The following is a 15,414-nucleotide window of genomic DNA, read 5'->3' as shown; positions in this document are numbered from 1 at the left end:
CACTCATTCCTTTTGATGGCATTGCTTTGCTTGTCAGTGGATGGATCCCCAGATTATTTTTAAACATTTAAACTAGAAAGGAAGGGGGGAGAAAACAAAAAAAACAGAAGGGAGACCACACCAAAACAAGGGCAACAACTCAGGTAAGACCACTATTAAATGTATTTATCTTAATGCTAGAAGTCTCAGAAACAAAATGTTAGAACTTGAAGCTACTGCACTAACAAGTAACTACGATGTGATAGGTGTTACAGAAACTTGGTTGTCTGAGAGTGATGGAGACGAATATAATATTAGTGGGTACACACTATATAGGAAAGACAGGCAGGACAGAAGAGGCGGAGGGGTAGCGCTATACAGAAGAAATAGTCTTCAAGCCCAGGTGTTAAATCAGGACAAAGAAAACAATGCAGAATCAATATGGGTCAGAATAATGGACACAAATTCAAAGGGCATAATAATAGGAGCATGCTATAGACCGCCAAATTCAGACGCTGAGCAAAATAATCTGTTGTACAATGACATTCGAAATGCGTGTAGAAAAGAAGAAGCCATACTAATGGGGGATTTCAACTTCCCCTGTATAAAATGGAAAAACCCGATGGGGGGCACGACGGACGAAATTGAAATGGTGGAAATGACAAATGACTGCTTCCTAACGCAATTTGTCAAGGCACCGACTAGAGGGGAGGCATGCCTTGACTTAGTCTTTTCAAATAATGAAGACAGAATAACTAAAACAGAGGTCAGAGAGCCATTGGCAAACTCAAACCACAACATGGTCTTATTTGAAATATTTTTTAAAACCCCAAAAGTAATGACTAAAGCAAGGTTTACAATTTTAGAAAAGCAAACTATGAAGGTATGAAACAGAGACTAACAGAAATAGATTGGAGTAAAATAGAGAAAACATCCACAGAAAAAGGATGGCTGTTTTTTAAAAATGTAGTATTAGAGGCACAAAACAATTACATCCCAAAAGTAGACAAATCTAAATCTAAAACAAAATGGCCAAAATGGTTTAATAGATCAATTAAAAAAAATATTCAGCGAAAAAAGGCACTTTACAGAGCGTTTAAAAGGGACCAAAAACAAAGTACACAGAAAGAGTACTTGGAGCTGCAAACACAAGTCAAAAAGGAAGTTAGAAAGGCCAAGAGAGAGATAGAAATCAATATTGCTAAGGGGGCTAAAACCAATTCTAAAAAGTTTGTCCAATATTATAACAGCAAGAGAACATTCAAAGAGGACGTTAAATGTCTAAGACACAAATGGCAAAATCATAGATGAAGAAAAAAAAATAGCAAATATATTAAATGATTACTTTTCACAGGTTTTTACAAAGGAGGACACGGACAACATGCCCGACATGTCGATCTGTTCCTATCCAATTTTATATAACTTTAGCATAACAGAGGCAGAAGTGTTAAAGGGACTAGGAGCTCTTAAAATAAACAAATCCCCTGTGCCGGAAGAGATCCTCCCAATAGTACTCAAAGAAATGAAAGAGGTTATTTACAAACCGCTAACCAAGATCATGCAACAGTCTCTTGAGACAGGGGTTGTACCAACAGACTGGAAAATAGCAAACGTAATACCGATCCACAAAAAGGGAGACAAAACCGAACCAGGAAACTACAGACCAATAAGCCTGACTTCTATTATATGTAAACTTATGGAAACTATAATGAGATCCAAAATGGAAAAATACTTATATGGTAACAATATCCTGGGAGACAGCCAGCATGGTTTTAGGAAAGGGAGATCATCGCAACATTGAAAATGGATAACTGCAAAGCATACGACATGGTCTATTTAGATTTCCAGAAAGCTTTTGACAAAGTCCCGCATAAAAGATTAATTCTCAAACTGAACGCAGTAGGGATTCAAGGAAATGCATGCACATGGATTAGAGGGTGGTTAACATGTAGAAATCAGAAAGTACTGATTAAAAGAGAAACCTTAAAATGGAGCGAGTTAACCAGTGGAGTACCACAGAGATCAGTATTAGGTCCTCTGCTATTCCTAATCTACATTAATGATTTAGATTCTGGTATAGTAAGCAAACTCGTTAAATTTACAGACGACACAAAAATAGGAGGAGTGGCAAACACTGTTGAAGCAGCAAAGGTCATTCAAAATGATCTAGACAGCATTCAGAATTGGGCAGACACATGGCAAATGAAATTTAATAGAGAAAAGTGTAAAGTATTGCATGCAGGCAATAAAAATGTGCATTGTAAATATCATATGGGAGATAGTGAAATTGAAGAAGGGAACTATGAAAAAGACCTAGGAGTTTATGTTGACTCAGAAATGTCTTCATATAGACAATGTGGGGAAGCTATAAAAAAGGCTAACAAGATGCTCGGATATATTGTGAGAAGTGTTGAATTTAAATCAAGGGAAGTAATGTTAAAACTCTACAATGCATTAGTAAGACCTCACCTAGAATATTGTGTTCAGTTCTGGTCACCTCATTACAAAAAGGATATTGCTGCTCTAGAAAGAGTGCAAAGAAGAGCAACCAGAATTTAAAAGGCATGTCATATGCAGACAGGCTTAAAGAATTTAATCTATTCAGTCTTGAACAAAGAAGACTACGCGGCGATCTGATTCAAACATTCAAAATCCTAAAAGGTATAGACAATGTCAACCCAGGGGACTTCTTTGACCTGAAAAAAGAAACAAGGACCAGGGGTCATAAATGGAGATTAGATAAAGGGGCATTCAGAACAGAAAATAGGAGGCACTTTTTTACACAAAGAATTGTGAGGGTCTGGAACCAACTCCCCAGTAATGTTGTTGAAGCTGACACCCTGGGATCCTTCAAGAAGCTGCTTGATGAGATTCTGGGATCATTAAGCTACTAACAACCAAACGAGCAAGATGGGCTGAATGGCCTCCTCTCGTTTGTAAACTTTCTTATGTTCTTCTTATGTTCTTATCTCCTCTATCATGATTTGGCTTGTCAACGAAACACCGAAGACGGGAGCTGCCCATCTGACAACCCCTGTGAAGTGCCCCACCCAGGCCATTCCAGACAGGTGCCATGCTGAGGCGCTAGGGAGGCAGCACTTCAAAATAAATCACCTGATGAGCCCTGTGAAGTGCCCCACCCAGCCCATTCCAGACGGGTGCCATGCAGAGACGCTAGGGAGGCTAATCCCTGGAAGCAGCATCGCCAGCACTGTGTGCTGATGCTCCAGGGAGGCCACTTTGCTTTAGATTACTGTAACAATGTTGTCTTGTGTGTTTGTATAGCGCTTTATTGTGTGTTTGTATAGCACTTTATTGTGTTTACTTGGTGCCATGACCAGGTGCTGCGATGTTTGGCCTTAGCATTGGAAGACAAGCGTAACATGACCAATAAGTTGCCACCTGTTCCATCAAAACATTACACACAAAAGACAACATTCCTCCGCCCAGGAGAGCAACCGCCAAAAAAAAGGTGTTAAAACCAATCCTCGCCCAGGACAACTGGAAGCTGATAGAGACTGGAAAATGCTGGCAGATGTTGGTAAGCGGCTTATTTTTCCACCTGAGATTGCCACCACTAACCTTCGACCAGATATTGTCTTGTGGTCTGGATCAGCACGCTTGTTCACCTGGTAGAGTTAACAGTGCCATGGGAGGATGCTGTAGAAGAGGCGTATGAGAGGAAGAAACTGCGGCATGCTCAACTAGCCCCTGAAGCGGAACAGCGAGGATGGAGAGTCCGGGTTTACCCAGTGGAAGTGGGTTGTCGAGGATTTGTGGCACACTCTAAAACCCTGTTTCTCAGAGACGTCGGATTCAGTGGCCAAGAGTTGCGTCACACAGTGAAGAACTTATCTGAAGCAGCAGAGAGGAGCAGCAACTGGCTGTGGTTGAGACGGAAAGATTCTGGCTGGGGATCTCAAGCACAATAGAAAGGAAAGCTGATGTACGGGTAAGTAAGCTGGGATGAGTTGAGTGGGGGACGGAGGAGGGTGATGCTGGGACGCCAGAATCACCGTCGAGCCCTCTTGAGGTGTCGTGGGCTAGTCGACGAAACACCGAGAATGGAAGGTGCCCACTTGAAGACCCCAGAGATGTACCCTACTTAGCTCAATCCAGACGGTTGTCATGTTGATGCGCTGGGGAGACCGCACTGTGGTTGATCCCCGGAGCCAGCATCGCAGCCGTTGTGTGTGCTGATGCGCCAGGGAGGCAATGAGCTGATCCCTGGAGCCAGCATTACACTTCAGCCATCAACACCCAACAGAAGGATATCTACATCATCATATGGAAGGAAACGCAAATGGATGGAGACACATATGGATCACATTAGTTTACTGTGAAGCTACTTCTTAGTTGGTGCTTATCTTGGCGAGAGCCCAGTTCAAATCAGCATGAAGTTTTAACATCTACTCTCATGTAATGGAAATCATGTGTTTGTATAACCCTTTAACATTTTATAGAAAAATGCAGAAGTGCCATATTGTTTCATGCCACAGCAGGAGCACCGCTGTTCTACTGGCATGACAGTCATGCTAAGTCTTATTTGAGGAGCTGAGGTTAGTAAATCCTTTAATAGGGATTGTGCTACCTCTTTGCATTCAAGTTCTTCTTATTTTACATATGGCCTTTTGTTGTAGTATGTACTATACTGTATGTAGTGCAGCCTTCTGTCACCACAAAGGGAGTACAATGATATTAACATAGAGAGGGTGCTTTCCATTATGAAGAATGGTCTTAATGGTCAGCTGGACACATGGATGGAGTTTGCTGTTTAGTAGTTTCCTGGAAAACCTGCAGAAACCCCAAGCCTAAGAAATGAACTATGACCCAGATGCCCATGTAGTCCCAGGAATGCTTTAGCAGTGAGACAGGTTGCAGTAAAGCTGCACACTGTACAGACTCTGCCCCTCCCTTCATTTCAATACCGAGTCCAGAGGCCTCTCATCCCAGGGGTTAATGCAGCTCCAGCTGGTTTATATTAACTGTCCTGATTTCTCAAGCTGCAAATTCCTCATCATTAATTTAGGTGAAGTTATTGGATTTTAGGCATGTCAGAAAACGATCAGGAGCAAATAAAATAAAATAAAAACTAGAGCTGCGAGCAACTTTACGGCTTCCAAGCAGTTATCGTGAAATTTAAGCGCATTGGTTATTATAAATGAAGCGTTATCATCACAACTGTGCTAACTGTGTCAATTTATAAGAGGCTAACATTGTTCTAAATTCTAGATCACTCTTTGTTTGAGTTTGTGTGCTTGTGTGTGTGTGTGTGTGTGTGAGCGTGTGTGAGCATGTGGTGCCCTATTCATTTTTCAATATAAAATAAAGTCTACAGCATGTATTGGTTTTTGTATATTTTAATGCCACTATCATTTAATGTGCATTTTTTTTAAAAGCAATAGAAAGTGATAATAGTGTAACGATTAGCTATCAGGGGTGCCTGGTAAATACACAATTCACCATATTTAATTGTGACCAAACCGCTACTAGGATATAACATGTGCACGATTTATGAGTAACACCACTCGAATCCTATGCTGAAGAATTATAAACAGGACAGAGGAGGGAAGAAGCTGGAACAGAACCCAGAGAGATAGTACAAACTGAGCAGTTATTGTGCTCTGCAGGTAATAGACCTTTTGCAGAGTTGGCTCAAATACAGAACAGATTATTTCATAATAAATCACATCCAAAGTTATATTATAGCACTCAATAGTTAACCATCTGGCCCAACAAACATTATATCCAGCTGAATCAAAAACATCATATTGCACACTTGATAAACTCATTATAGTTTGCACATAAATAGTAATTATTGCACATCAATAGTAGCCCAGTTATATTGCACATCTTAATCATGTATATTACACATAAGTTATTTATATTGCACACCTTGGTTAATCATGTATATTGTGATAAGTGAAAAAATGAACTTTTAAATACACTGGCTGCTTCGTTGCCACCTATTGAGGATTTGCGATTGTGGTTTTATCAGTTTAGTCTTAATTATAACTATGAATGTAGTTATGAAATGAAAAAAATAAAAACATAGGCGTCGTATCAGTACAGTATACCCATTCACTTGAATTCCGTATGTAGATACTACTGAATCAGAGACGATTTATTTGTAAACACAGCCCTATAAATACAACTTAATATACACTACCGGTCAAAAGTTTTAGAACACCCCCATTTTTTCAGTTTTTATTGAAATGTAAGCAGTTCAAGTCCAGTGAATAACCTGAAATGGTACAAAGGTAAGCGGTAAACTGCCAGAGGTTAAAAAAAAAAGTTTAGGTTACCAAAAACTGAAAAATAATGTACATTTCAGAGTTATACAAAAAGGCCTTTTTCAGGGAACAAGTAATGGGTTAACAACTTACAGCTGTTCTGCAGCAATGGAAGTAAATTAAGCCTTGAAAGTTGATGCTAACAATTCCTACAGGTGTCCCAACTTTTGTTGATTACTTACAAACCCTCTGTCTGTATAAAAGCAGTGTTGGAACATACTGTGTTACTACACTCTCTTAAGCATTATTTGGACAGTATTGTACTGCAGGAAGAAGTATATTGCTCTCATAATGGTGAGAAAAAGGCAATTAACAAAGGAAGACAGACAGACCATTATAACCCTTAAAAGTGTAGGTCTTTCCTTTAGAGAAATTGCAAAGAAAGCCAAGGTGTCAGTGAGTACAGTTTCCTACACCATCAAAAGGCACTTGGAAACTGGAGGAAACTCTGACAGGAAGAGGTCTGGCAGACCCAAAGCCACAACAGAATCAGAAGACAAGTTTCTGAGAGTCAACAGCTTGCGTGATAGGCGGCTCACAGGACAACAGCTTCAAGCACAGCTTAACACTGGTCGAAGTAAGCAAGTCTCAGTTTCAACTGTGAAGAGAAGACTTCGAGCTGCAGGTTTGACAGGTCGAGTGACAGTAAGAAAGCCATTGCTAAGATGGAAAAATAAGAAAAAGAGGCTTGCCTGGGCCATGAAGCACCGCCAGTGGACTACTGAAGACTGGAAGAAGGTCTTATGGACCGATTAATCAAAATTTGGAATCTTCGGTTCATCACGCAGGGTTTTTGTACGCCGTCAAGTAGGCGAAAGGATGGTTCCTCGGTGTGTGACACCAACTGTCAAACATGGAGGAGGAAGCGTGATGGTCTGGGGCTCTTTTGCTGGATCCAGAGTCGGCGACTTGCACAGAGTGAGTGGCACCCTGAACCAAAATTGCTACCACAGCATTTTGCAGCGCCATGCAATACCCTCTGGTATACGCCTAGTTGGTCAGGGGTTCATCCTACAGCAAGATAATGACCCAAAACATACCTCCGGGCTATGTCAGAACTACCTTAGAAGAAAAGAACAAGACGGTAGGCTTCAAATCATGGAATGGCCAGCACAGTTTCCAGACTTAAACCCCATCGAGCTGGTTTGGGATGAACTGGACAGAAGGGTGAAAGCAAAGCAACCTACAAGTGCAACACATTTGTGGGAACTTCTGCAACAGTGTTGGGAAGAACTTTCCGAACAATATTTGATTTCCATTGTAAAAAGAATGCCACGAGTGTGTTCGGCTGTTATATCTGCAAAAGGTGGCTACTTTGATGAGTCAAAAATTTAGATTTAATTTTGTTAAACAAAACGATTCCATGATTTCTTTTTTATCTCCAATTGTTTATTTGTTCTATGCTTTAATTTCAGAGTACATTGAGACATTAAACTGCGTAAATTTCAATAAAAACTGGAAAAATGGAGGTGTTCTAAAACTTTTGACCGGTAGTATAATTAAAATAAAAGGTAGAACGTAACTGACGCCTGTTATATGTTAACATTTTGCTGAAATTATACTCACGACAGCTTTAATAAAACAAATTTGTTCATAAGTTTTACAAACTGCATATAACTTTTATTTCGAGACTTTGAATTTTCCCATTGACTTGTCAACACACGATTGTCTTCTGGTTTAAAAAGCATAGTTTTTTAATTATTTTTTTTTGCGTGGATGCAGCTGCAACAGTTCTTAAAATAATGTTTTCTTAGTTTTCAGTATGTATCTTTTTATAATATACTGTGTGTATGTCTAAATTAATATAATCCTTTCCACTGTAATTACTGTGTTTTAAGTTACATGAGTTAGTAAAACTGTTCTCGCACCAGCAAAAAATGGCTGCTTTCAAGAAATATTTTTCCAAGACTGTACTCACGTTTCTATGGCAACAGCTGCCCCTAGTGGTGTGAATGTATCATTTCAGGGTGAAATTTGGGCAAAAGTGGCACGTCACCCATATTGATTGGCTCATGGCGGTCATGTTTGTTGGAACTTTTCCTGACTAACTTTTTTAGAGGACAGCACAAAGATAACGTATACCCAAGATTCACGTCATGAGGAGTTGTTATTTAAGCATTTTACGCAAAATCCAACATAGCTGCCACACCATGTGACCGATCCATTTTTCCTTGAGTAGAATCAATTGTGGACATGTGCGCACTACGTACAACATTTTTCACAGCTGTACTATTTACCATTCATGAGAAGACTTTTGAATATTGTCCAAAATTTTCATTAAATCCAAGATGGCTGCCACACCATGTGACCAAAGGCCGCCATATTCACCACGACACAACATCCTATAGTCTTCTACATCCGTGTCAAATTTTGTGCGTTTTGGTGCAGCCGATAAGAAGTTATAGGCAGTTTTATAGCCAGTTGCGTATGTTGATGATGTCATGCAGCGTGGATGCCATGATTTTCACAGTAGCAACTTCCCTTGAACAAGCTTAACAGATGACCATACTGAGATGTTTTATTCCAGTTTTTGTTTCAATCGGATAAGCAGTTTCAGAGAAGAAGATGTTTGAATTTTGATTATTTTATATTTTTATGGTAATTTTATGTCATTAATCAATGTGGTTGCCAAACCACAGAACCAATCAGCTTCATATTAACAACAGTTAATCATGTACTATCCCTCAACATGTATAGCAATTTTCAGAACTCTGCAGTAAGCGGTTTCCGATACATAGGCGTTTTAACAAATTCCGCAAAATCCAATACGGCTGCTGAATCATGTGACTTGCGCAAATTTGCTGAATATCACCGACTATCCTCCACAGGCATCTACCAGTGTACCGAATTTCGTGAGTTTTTGAGCATGTTTTGGCAGAATAATAATAATAATAATAATAATAATAATAATAATAATAATAATAACCCTAAAAACAATAGGCTTCCCCAGCCTACGGCTTGGAAGCCTAATAATAGAGAGCTCTGCCAGAGTATGTGGGATGAGATCATGAAACAACAGTCTGATGACAACAATGTCAACTCATCTTACATTCTGAAAGTATCATTCTGTTTAAAGTTTGACAGCATGTCATACTGTATATGTTTAATGCTGAGACGAATATCCTGTGCAAAGACACAGTTAGTAAGGAAGTGTAAGTAAGATCAAAGAGTTTTTAGTGCCGAAAACAGCATGGCTGCATGTAGTATCTGCATTATTCAGTTCATATAAATTAAACAAATAGCATGGTCCAGATAGTAAGTTTTTATTTGACTTGCTGTAGATTACTTTTTGTGTTGAGGTGTCTGCTAGACTGTATCTTGAAATATAAGCTCAGTTATACCATTTTCCCATAGAATCAACATTAAAGTCAGGTTGCCTAGACTAGGTTCAAGTACAATGTTATAGACAAGAGCTTTAGACAAGCATGCAGCTATTTTGTGAAGGACATACATTGACAGTGTTTAATGTTTTCCATAAATGTTATTTTACAAGCAAAAAAGCCTTATTGGCACTCATCATTTTGAAAAATAAATAATACTCACAAGGAGAAGTCAATGTACCTTTTGGCTTTTTTTGCACACTATTTATGAGAAATGCATCAAGGACCTTCATAATATTTATACATATTATTTATACAAAGCATATACAGGAGGTCTCCAATGGCTCTCCTAGTAAAAACAATGCTTTTTGGAGTGCAAGCTTTAGCTACGTGAGGGAGGGTTGAATTCCAAGTTACCGATCTCAACTGGGAACCCATAGGGAGAGCTGCAATGACATTTGTACTCCCGCTGGGTGCAGTAGCAAAGTCATGTGGGCGAGTTTGCCTCGTTGTGCTTCAACGAGCACTACTGGTCATGTGACCGACGAGTCAGAAAAACAGGACTAATATTGAGGGAAAAAAATAAAGATTTACACACCAATTTCTAGCATGAAAATGACTGTGAAATGTCATTTCTGATGCAAGTAAACCTAGCCAATGTTTTTTTTTTTTTGTACAGTACTTAAAACTAGAATTAAAGCAAGTTTATGTTGCAGTCGGTGCTTGATAAGCTGTATCAGTTACCAACGGCTGAGGAGCAACTTCTATCAACAAATCTCCAACACACACACACACACACACACACACACACACACATGAATAATTAAAGAGAACATCGGTGCATTTAACGTGAGCAGACCCTGGAGGAAGCTACATTAAATACAGACAACACAAGTAACACTGAAGTGAACAGCTGTGGTTGTCAGAGTAAGCGCCAGATACAAAGTTGTTTTAGCAATGTGTTTGACATTTTTAATGGCTTTGAATTGATCAAGCAACATTATTTAAATATGTTTTAGCTTTAATAAAGTAACTAACACATTGGCAACGTTTGCTGTTCTCATGTACATTAAAATATTATTTATTATTATTTAGCAGACGCCTTTATCCAAGGCGACTTGCAGAGACTAGGGTGTGTGAACTATGCATCAGCTGCAGAGTCACTTACAATTACGTCTCACCCGAAAGACGGAGCACAAGGAGGTTAAGTGACTTGCTCAGGGTCACACAATGCGTCAGTGGCTGAGGTGGGATTTGAACTGGGAACCTCCTGGTTACAAGGCTGTTTCTTTAACCACTGGACCACACAGCCTCCTAAAATAAACTACTTAAAATAAATAAATTACATACCATACACACATGCATACGATACATTATAAACACATAAAATAAACTACTTTTCACTTAGTCACAGTTGAATTTCCAATAGTACGAGTGCATTTTGTAGCTATACAGATAAATGAATGTCACCATGTATCTCTATTTCATTTATAATTCCACTCATGCCATGTCCTTTTCCTGCACATTCCCTGTTGGGATTTCTTTATTAACAGCCGCATTCATTTATCTTGCTCCTGGCACTCTCTCGCCTGGCGTCTGCACTGGGAATACAGTCTGGATAATGCTGACTGTGGGTTTTAACAGCTACAGTATTTACTGGTGTCTCTGAGTATTTAACAACAGTGTTTAACAACAGTATAAAAAGCAAATGAAGAACAAAGACGTCCCGAAATACAAACGTAACATGCTTTTGTAAAATGTGGAGAGCGGTTTCAGCACCTCGGACAGCAACACGGAGTTGTTTGTTTCTAATCTGAGATGGAAAAAAGTAGTAGTTGCTACTGGTGTGAGTCGATGCTTATTATTAGCCATAAGAAAAGCTATATTATTATTATTATTATTATTATTATTATTATTATTATTATCATTATTATTATTATTATTATTATTATTATTATTATTATACTCAACTGAGGAATAAAGCGTAGCAACCACAAGCCAAGGTGCCGCCTGCTGTTAATACATTGTAACAACACGTGATAATAAACAGCATCCAGGGTATTGTCTAGGCTTGTTTTAACACGTTTAAAAAACACAAGAAAAAAATGATCTGCCGTGTATAGTATATGCATAGACTGAGTTATTATTATTATTATTATTATTATTATTATTATTATTATTATTATTATTATTATTATAATACTTACAATTGTTAATTATACACTACAATTATACTCCTGTGTTGTTACACATTGCAATATTGCATTAAAGGCTTTCTCAAGTCTCCTGATGCAGTCATTTTGTTAAGTCTAAATGCACAACAGGGGAAAACAATCCTTTCAAGAAAAAAATATCTGGGGCAGAATTTGAAACCCCTTTTTCTTGACCCATATTTTCTGTTTATGTTCGGTTTAGCTTTAGCTTGTAACGTCTGGTCAGCGGGATATCTACGACATGCTTACTGAATATTATCTGGTCCACACAACGGTGATAATAGCAGCGAATGTACCGTATGAGTAAGATGTACTCTGAATATGTGAATGTGACCTACGCTTCATACTCTTCATTGCAGTGACTGTATGGCTTATATGCTTGAGGTGAACACCGGTAATTACTGTACGTCGAGAAAGATATGCGTGTGTGTGTGTGTGTTTTGTTAGCTTTTCGTTTAACTATGTCATGCAAGTACAGTATTTACAACATTTTATACAATATGTATTTTAAAAGATGTGTATACATCCTGTCTATTGCAGCACAACCAAAGAAAAATAATGATTAAAAAGATGCTGCCTGAAAATCCCCTTGGAAGAGAATGCATTTAATAATAGACGCAGCAGCAGCAGCAGCAGCAGCAGCAGCAGCGCGGGCACGCCATCTGTTTGATTGATTGCTTGTATTTCTAAAGAGGCTCACCAGCAAATAGCTGAGATCAATCGATCCAAGGTGGTTTAACTCGTACATCCATCATGAGAGCTGGACATTACTGTTGATGAGTCATTCCTTACTTAGGCAATAACATCTACTTCAAAAATAAGACGTTTATTGGTAGTAATCTCCTAATGGTAATTAAGTTGATTCCGACATTATCGTTAAAGTGGAAGAAGAAGAAGAAGAAGAAGAAGAAGAAGAAGAAGAAGAAGAAGAAGAAAACAAACACATTTTAAAAATATTAACTAAATTAAATCGTAATTATATAAGCACGTGTAATCTTTCTTTATATATATATATATATATATATATATATATATATATATATATATATATATATATATATATATATTTGCAAACAGCAAGAAGCAAAGGCAGATATGTAAAAGGCAACATAGGCAAACCACGATAACAATGCAAATTGGAATGAGTAAGTGAGAGCCCGGAAACTGTTTAATAAATCATAACTGTTACGGGTTTAGATTAGATAAACCAAACAGCAGCAGTCTACAATGAGCAACTCACACACAATAAACACAAGACGAGAGCGATAGAATAAGTGGCTGCTTACATCCTCGTCTTCACATTCCCTCCTGCTCTGATATTGCAAACGGGGTCGGTTGTCTTGCAAGGGGCGTGGGGTCTTCCCAGCATTGTCCTCCTCAGCGATCTGACCACCAAGAAGGTGACTGGCTTCGGGTGGAAAAGGAAAAGATCGAGAGGTGTTGATCTTCCCTGTGAATCTCTGATACAGTGAAGCCATATGTCAAGACAAAACACCACAGCGCGCTACAACAAAAGAACAGTCAAGTTTGTCATCAGACGGCTTGTATTTCTTTACAGTCTCCCTTCAGCACTTCGCAAAGCCAACGGAGAAAGATGTCAAAAGCAATTCGCCAGAAATTTCGATTAAGTGGATCGACATTTAATTAGAAGAAACAATAAATAAATAAATAAATAAATAAATAAATAAATAAATAAGGTTTAAAATCACTCCACGGGACGCGGTTCCAGATCAATTTGTTGGAGGTCGCATACCAACACAGAAAGCACAGCCCAAGTGTCAACATTAGTTAAAGTCTATTCTACATTCAGAGCACGGTGTTTCTATTCTTCGATCCGTTTGGGGGGGGGGGGGGGGGGGGGGGGGGTATAGGGGGTCCTGTCGTCCATGCTATACAACGCCAGTCTGTTTACTTTCAATTTTCACAAAACTTACAGAGACACAGAGACCTGATTATGTAGGAAAAAACACATTCAAAGAGAAGAGTAGCCGGAACTGACGAGGGAGAAGGACGCAAAACAATCGTGGTAATCTGACGAGGCGCGCTCTGCATCAGATTCAGAAGTGAGCAGAGTTGCAAGGTGTTCAAAGACTATATATTCTCGAAATAGGTTGCTTGGTTTTATACATTTCCATTAAAAAATCAGCACAGAAATATGCAACAGTAAAGGACGCAAAGGCACTGGTTCCAATAGCTATAAATGGGATTTACATTGCAAGACCAGCGACTCCGTTCAAGGGATTTGTATTCCTAGGTAGTAATAAGCTTTTCTCTGCCAAATGACATTGCTGCATTACACCGTGTTCTAGCGCCCCTTTGTGGTCAATAAAAAATAGAACACCCACTGACAAACTATATAGATCAATATTTTCAACACAGCCAGTGCCTTTTGGCTTTGTGGTGGGAAACCAACCGTTAAAATGTTTAATTACGGGAAATGTAAAATTAACTAAACACTGAAGACATATATTATTGCTAATGATTCAATATTTTAAAATAGGTACTAAGCAAATACTATTTGCAAATCATATGAGATGGACTCTACTTTGCATTATATATATATATATATATATATATATATATATATATATATATATATATATATATATATATATATATATATATATATATAATATGCAAAGTAGAGTCTGGCACCGGAGCGTACGCCATGACACTTTCAAATTAGACTTTACATGTAGAATCTACACAAACTACTCCACTTGATAAAGTAAAAAAATGCATACAGAATATAAATAAGTAAGATTTACAGAGAAAAAATGATTAATCTCAGTTGCATAAGTATTCAACCCCTTTGCTACTGCAGCCCTAAATCAGCTGAGGTGCAAATGATTTGTTTGAAAGGTCACAGAATTAGTGAAATGGTTTCAGCCTGTACTCAAAGTGGTTTAACTTGTAGATAATTTCCCTCAGGTATATAAAGACTTTCAAGCTGCAACTCACATAGTGATCCAACAAAGCAACCATGAAGACCAAGGAGCTTTCGAAACAAGTTAGGGATAAAGTGGTAGAGAGGCACAGAGCAGGATAAGTGTACAAGAACATTTCAAAGGTGCTGATTATCCCATTCAGCACAGTGAAGTCCATCAAAGAAGTGGAAGTGCATCATACCACCCAGACACTACCCAGATTAGGTCGCCCTCCCAAACTGAGCAGCCAGACAAGCAGGAAACTGGTTCGGGATGTCACTCTGAAGCCAACAATGACCTTGAGAGATCTGCAAAGATATTTGTCTGAGATGGGAGTCAGTGTTCACACATCAACAATAAGCCAGTCCCTACACAAAGCTGGCCTGTATGGATGGGTGGCAAGAAAGAAGCCATTACTCAAAAAGCCTCATCTTAAGGTACGTATGGAGTTTGCGAAAAAGCATCTAGATGATACTGTAGACATGTGGAAAAAGGTTTCGTGGTCAGACGAGACAAAAATTGAACTTTTCGGTCTAAATTCCAAGTGTTACATCAGTCGCAAGCCCACTGCACATCACCCAGTCAACACCATCCCAGCTATCAAGCATGGTGGTTGCTGCATCATGTTATGGGGATGCTTCTCTTCAGCAGGGACTGGGACGCTTGCCAGGATAGAGGGTAG

General features: G+C 38.8%; 1 protein-coding gene across 3 annotated transcripts in view; it reads right to left on the bottom strand.

Annotated features, from left to right (window-relative positions):
* Positions 1–15,414, bottom strand: part of LOC117394847 (dipeptidyl aminopeptidase-like protein 6) — a 261,273-nt gene that overhangs the window by 154,576 nt on the left and 91,283 nt on the right. Inside the window, exon 1 of one of the 3 annotated variants that reach the window (XM_033993493.3) lies at positions 13,092–13,584. The exons of the other annotated variants lie outside the window; for them this stretch is intronic. Within the exon in view, the coding sequence (XP_033849384.3) occupies positions 13,092–13,283 (192 nt within the window). The 5' untranslated portion in view covers positions 13,284–13,584. Of the gene's footprint in view, positions 1–13,091; positions 13,585–15,414 lie in introns of those variants that run through there. 3 annotated transcript variants of the gene reach the window in all.

The sequence above is a fragment of the Acipenser ruthenus genome, chromosome 3 (genome assembly GCF_902713425.1).
Source record: "Acipenser ruthenus chromosome 3, fAciRut3.2 maternal haplotype, whole genome shotgun sequence".
NCBI classification, from domain to species: domain Eukaryota; kingdom Metazoa; phylum Chordata; class Actinopteri; order Acipenseriformes; family Acipenseridae; genus Acipenser; species Acipenser ruthenus.
The sequence above is the reverse complement of the archived record's forward strand: the minus strand, read 5'-3'. Positions and strand labels throughout refer to the sequence as shown.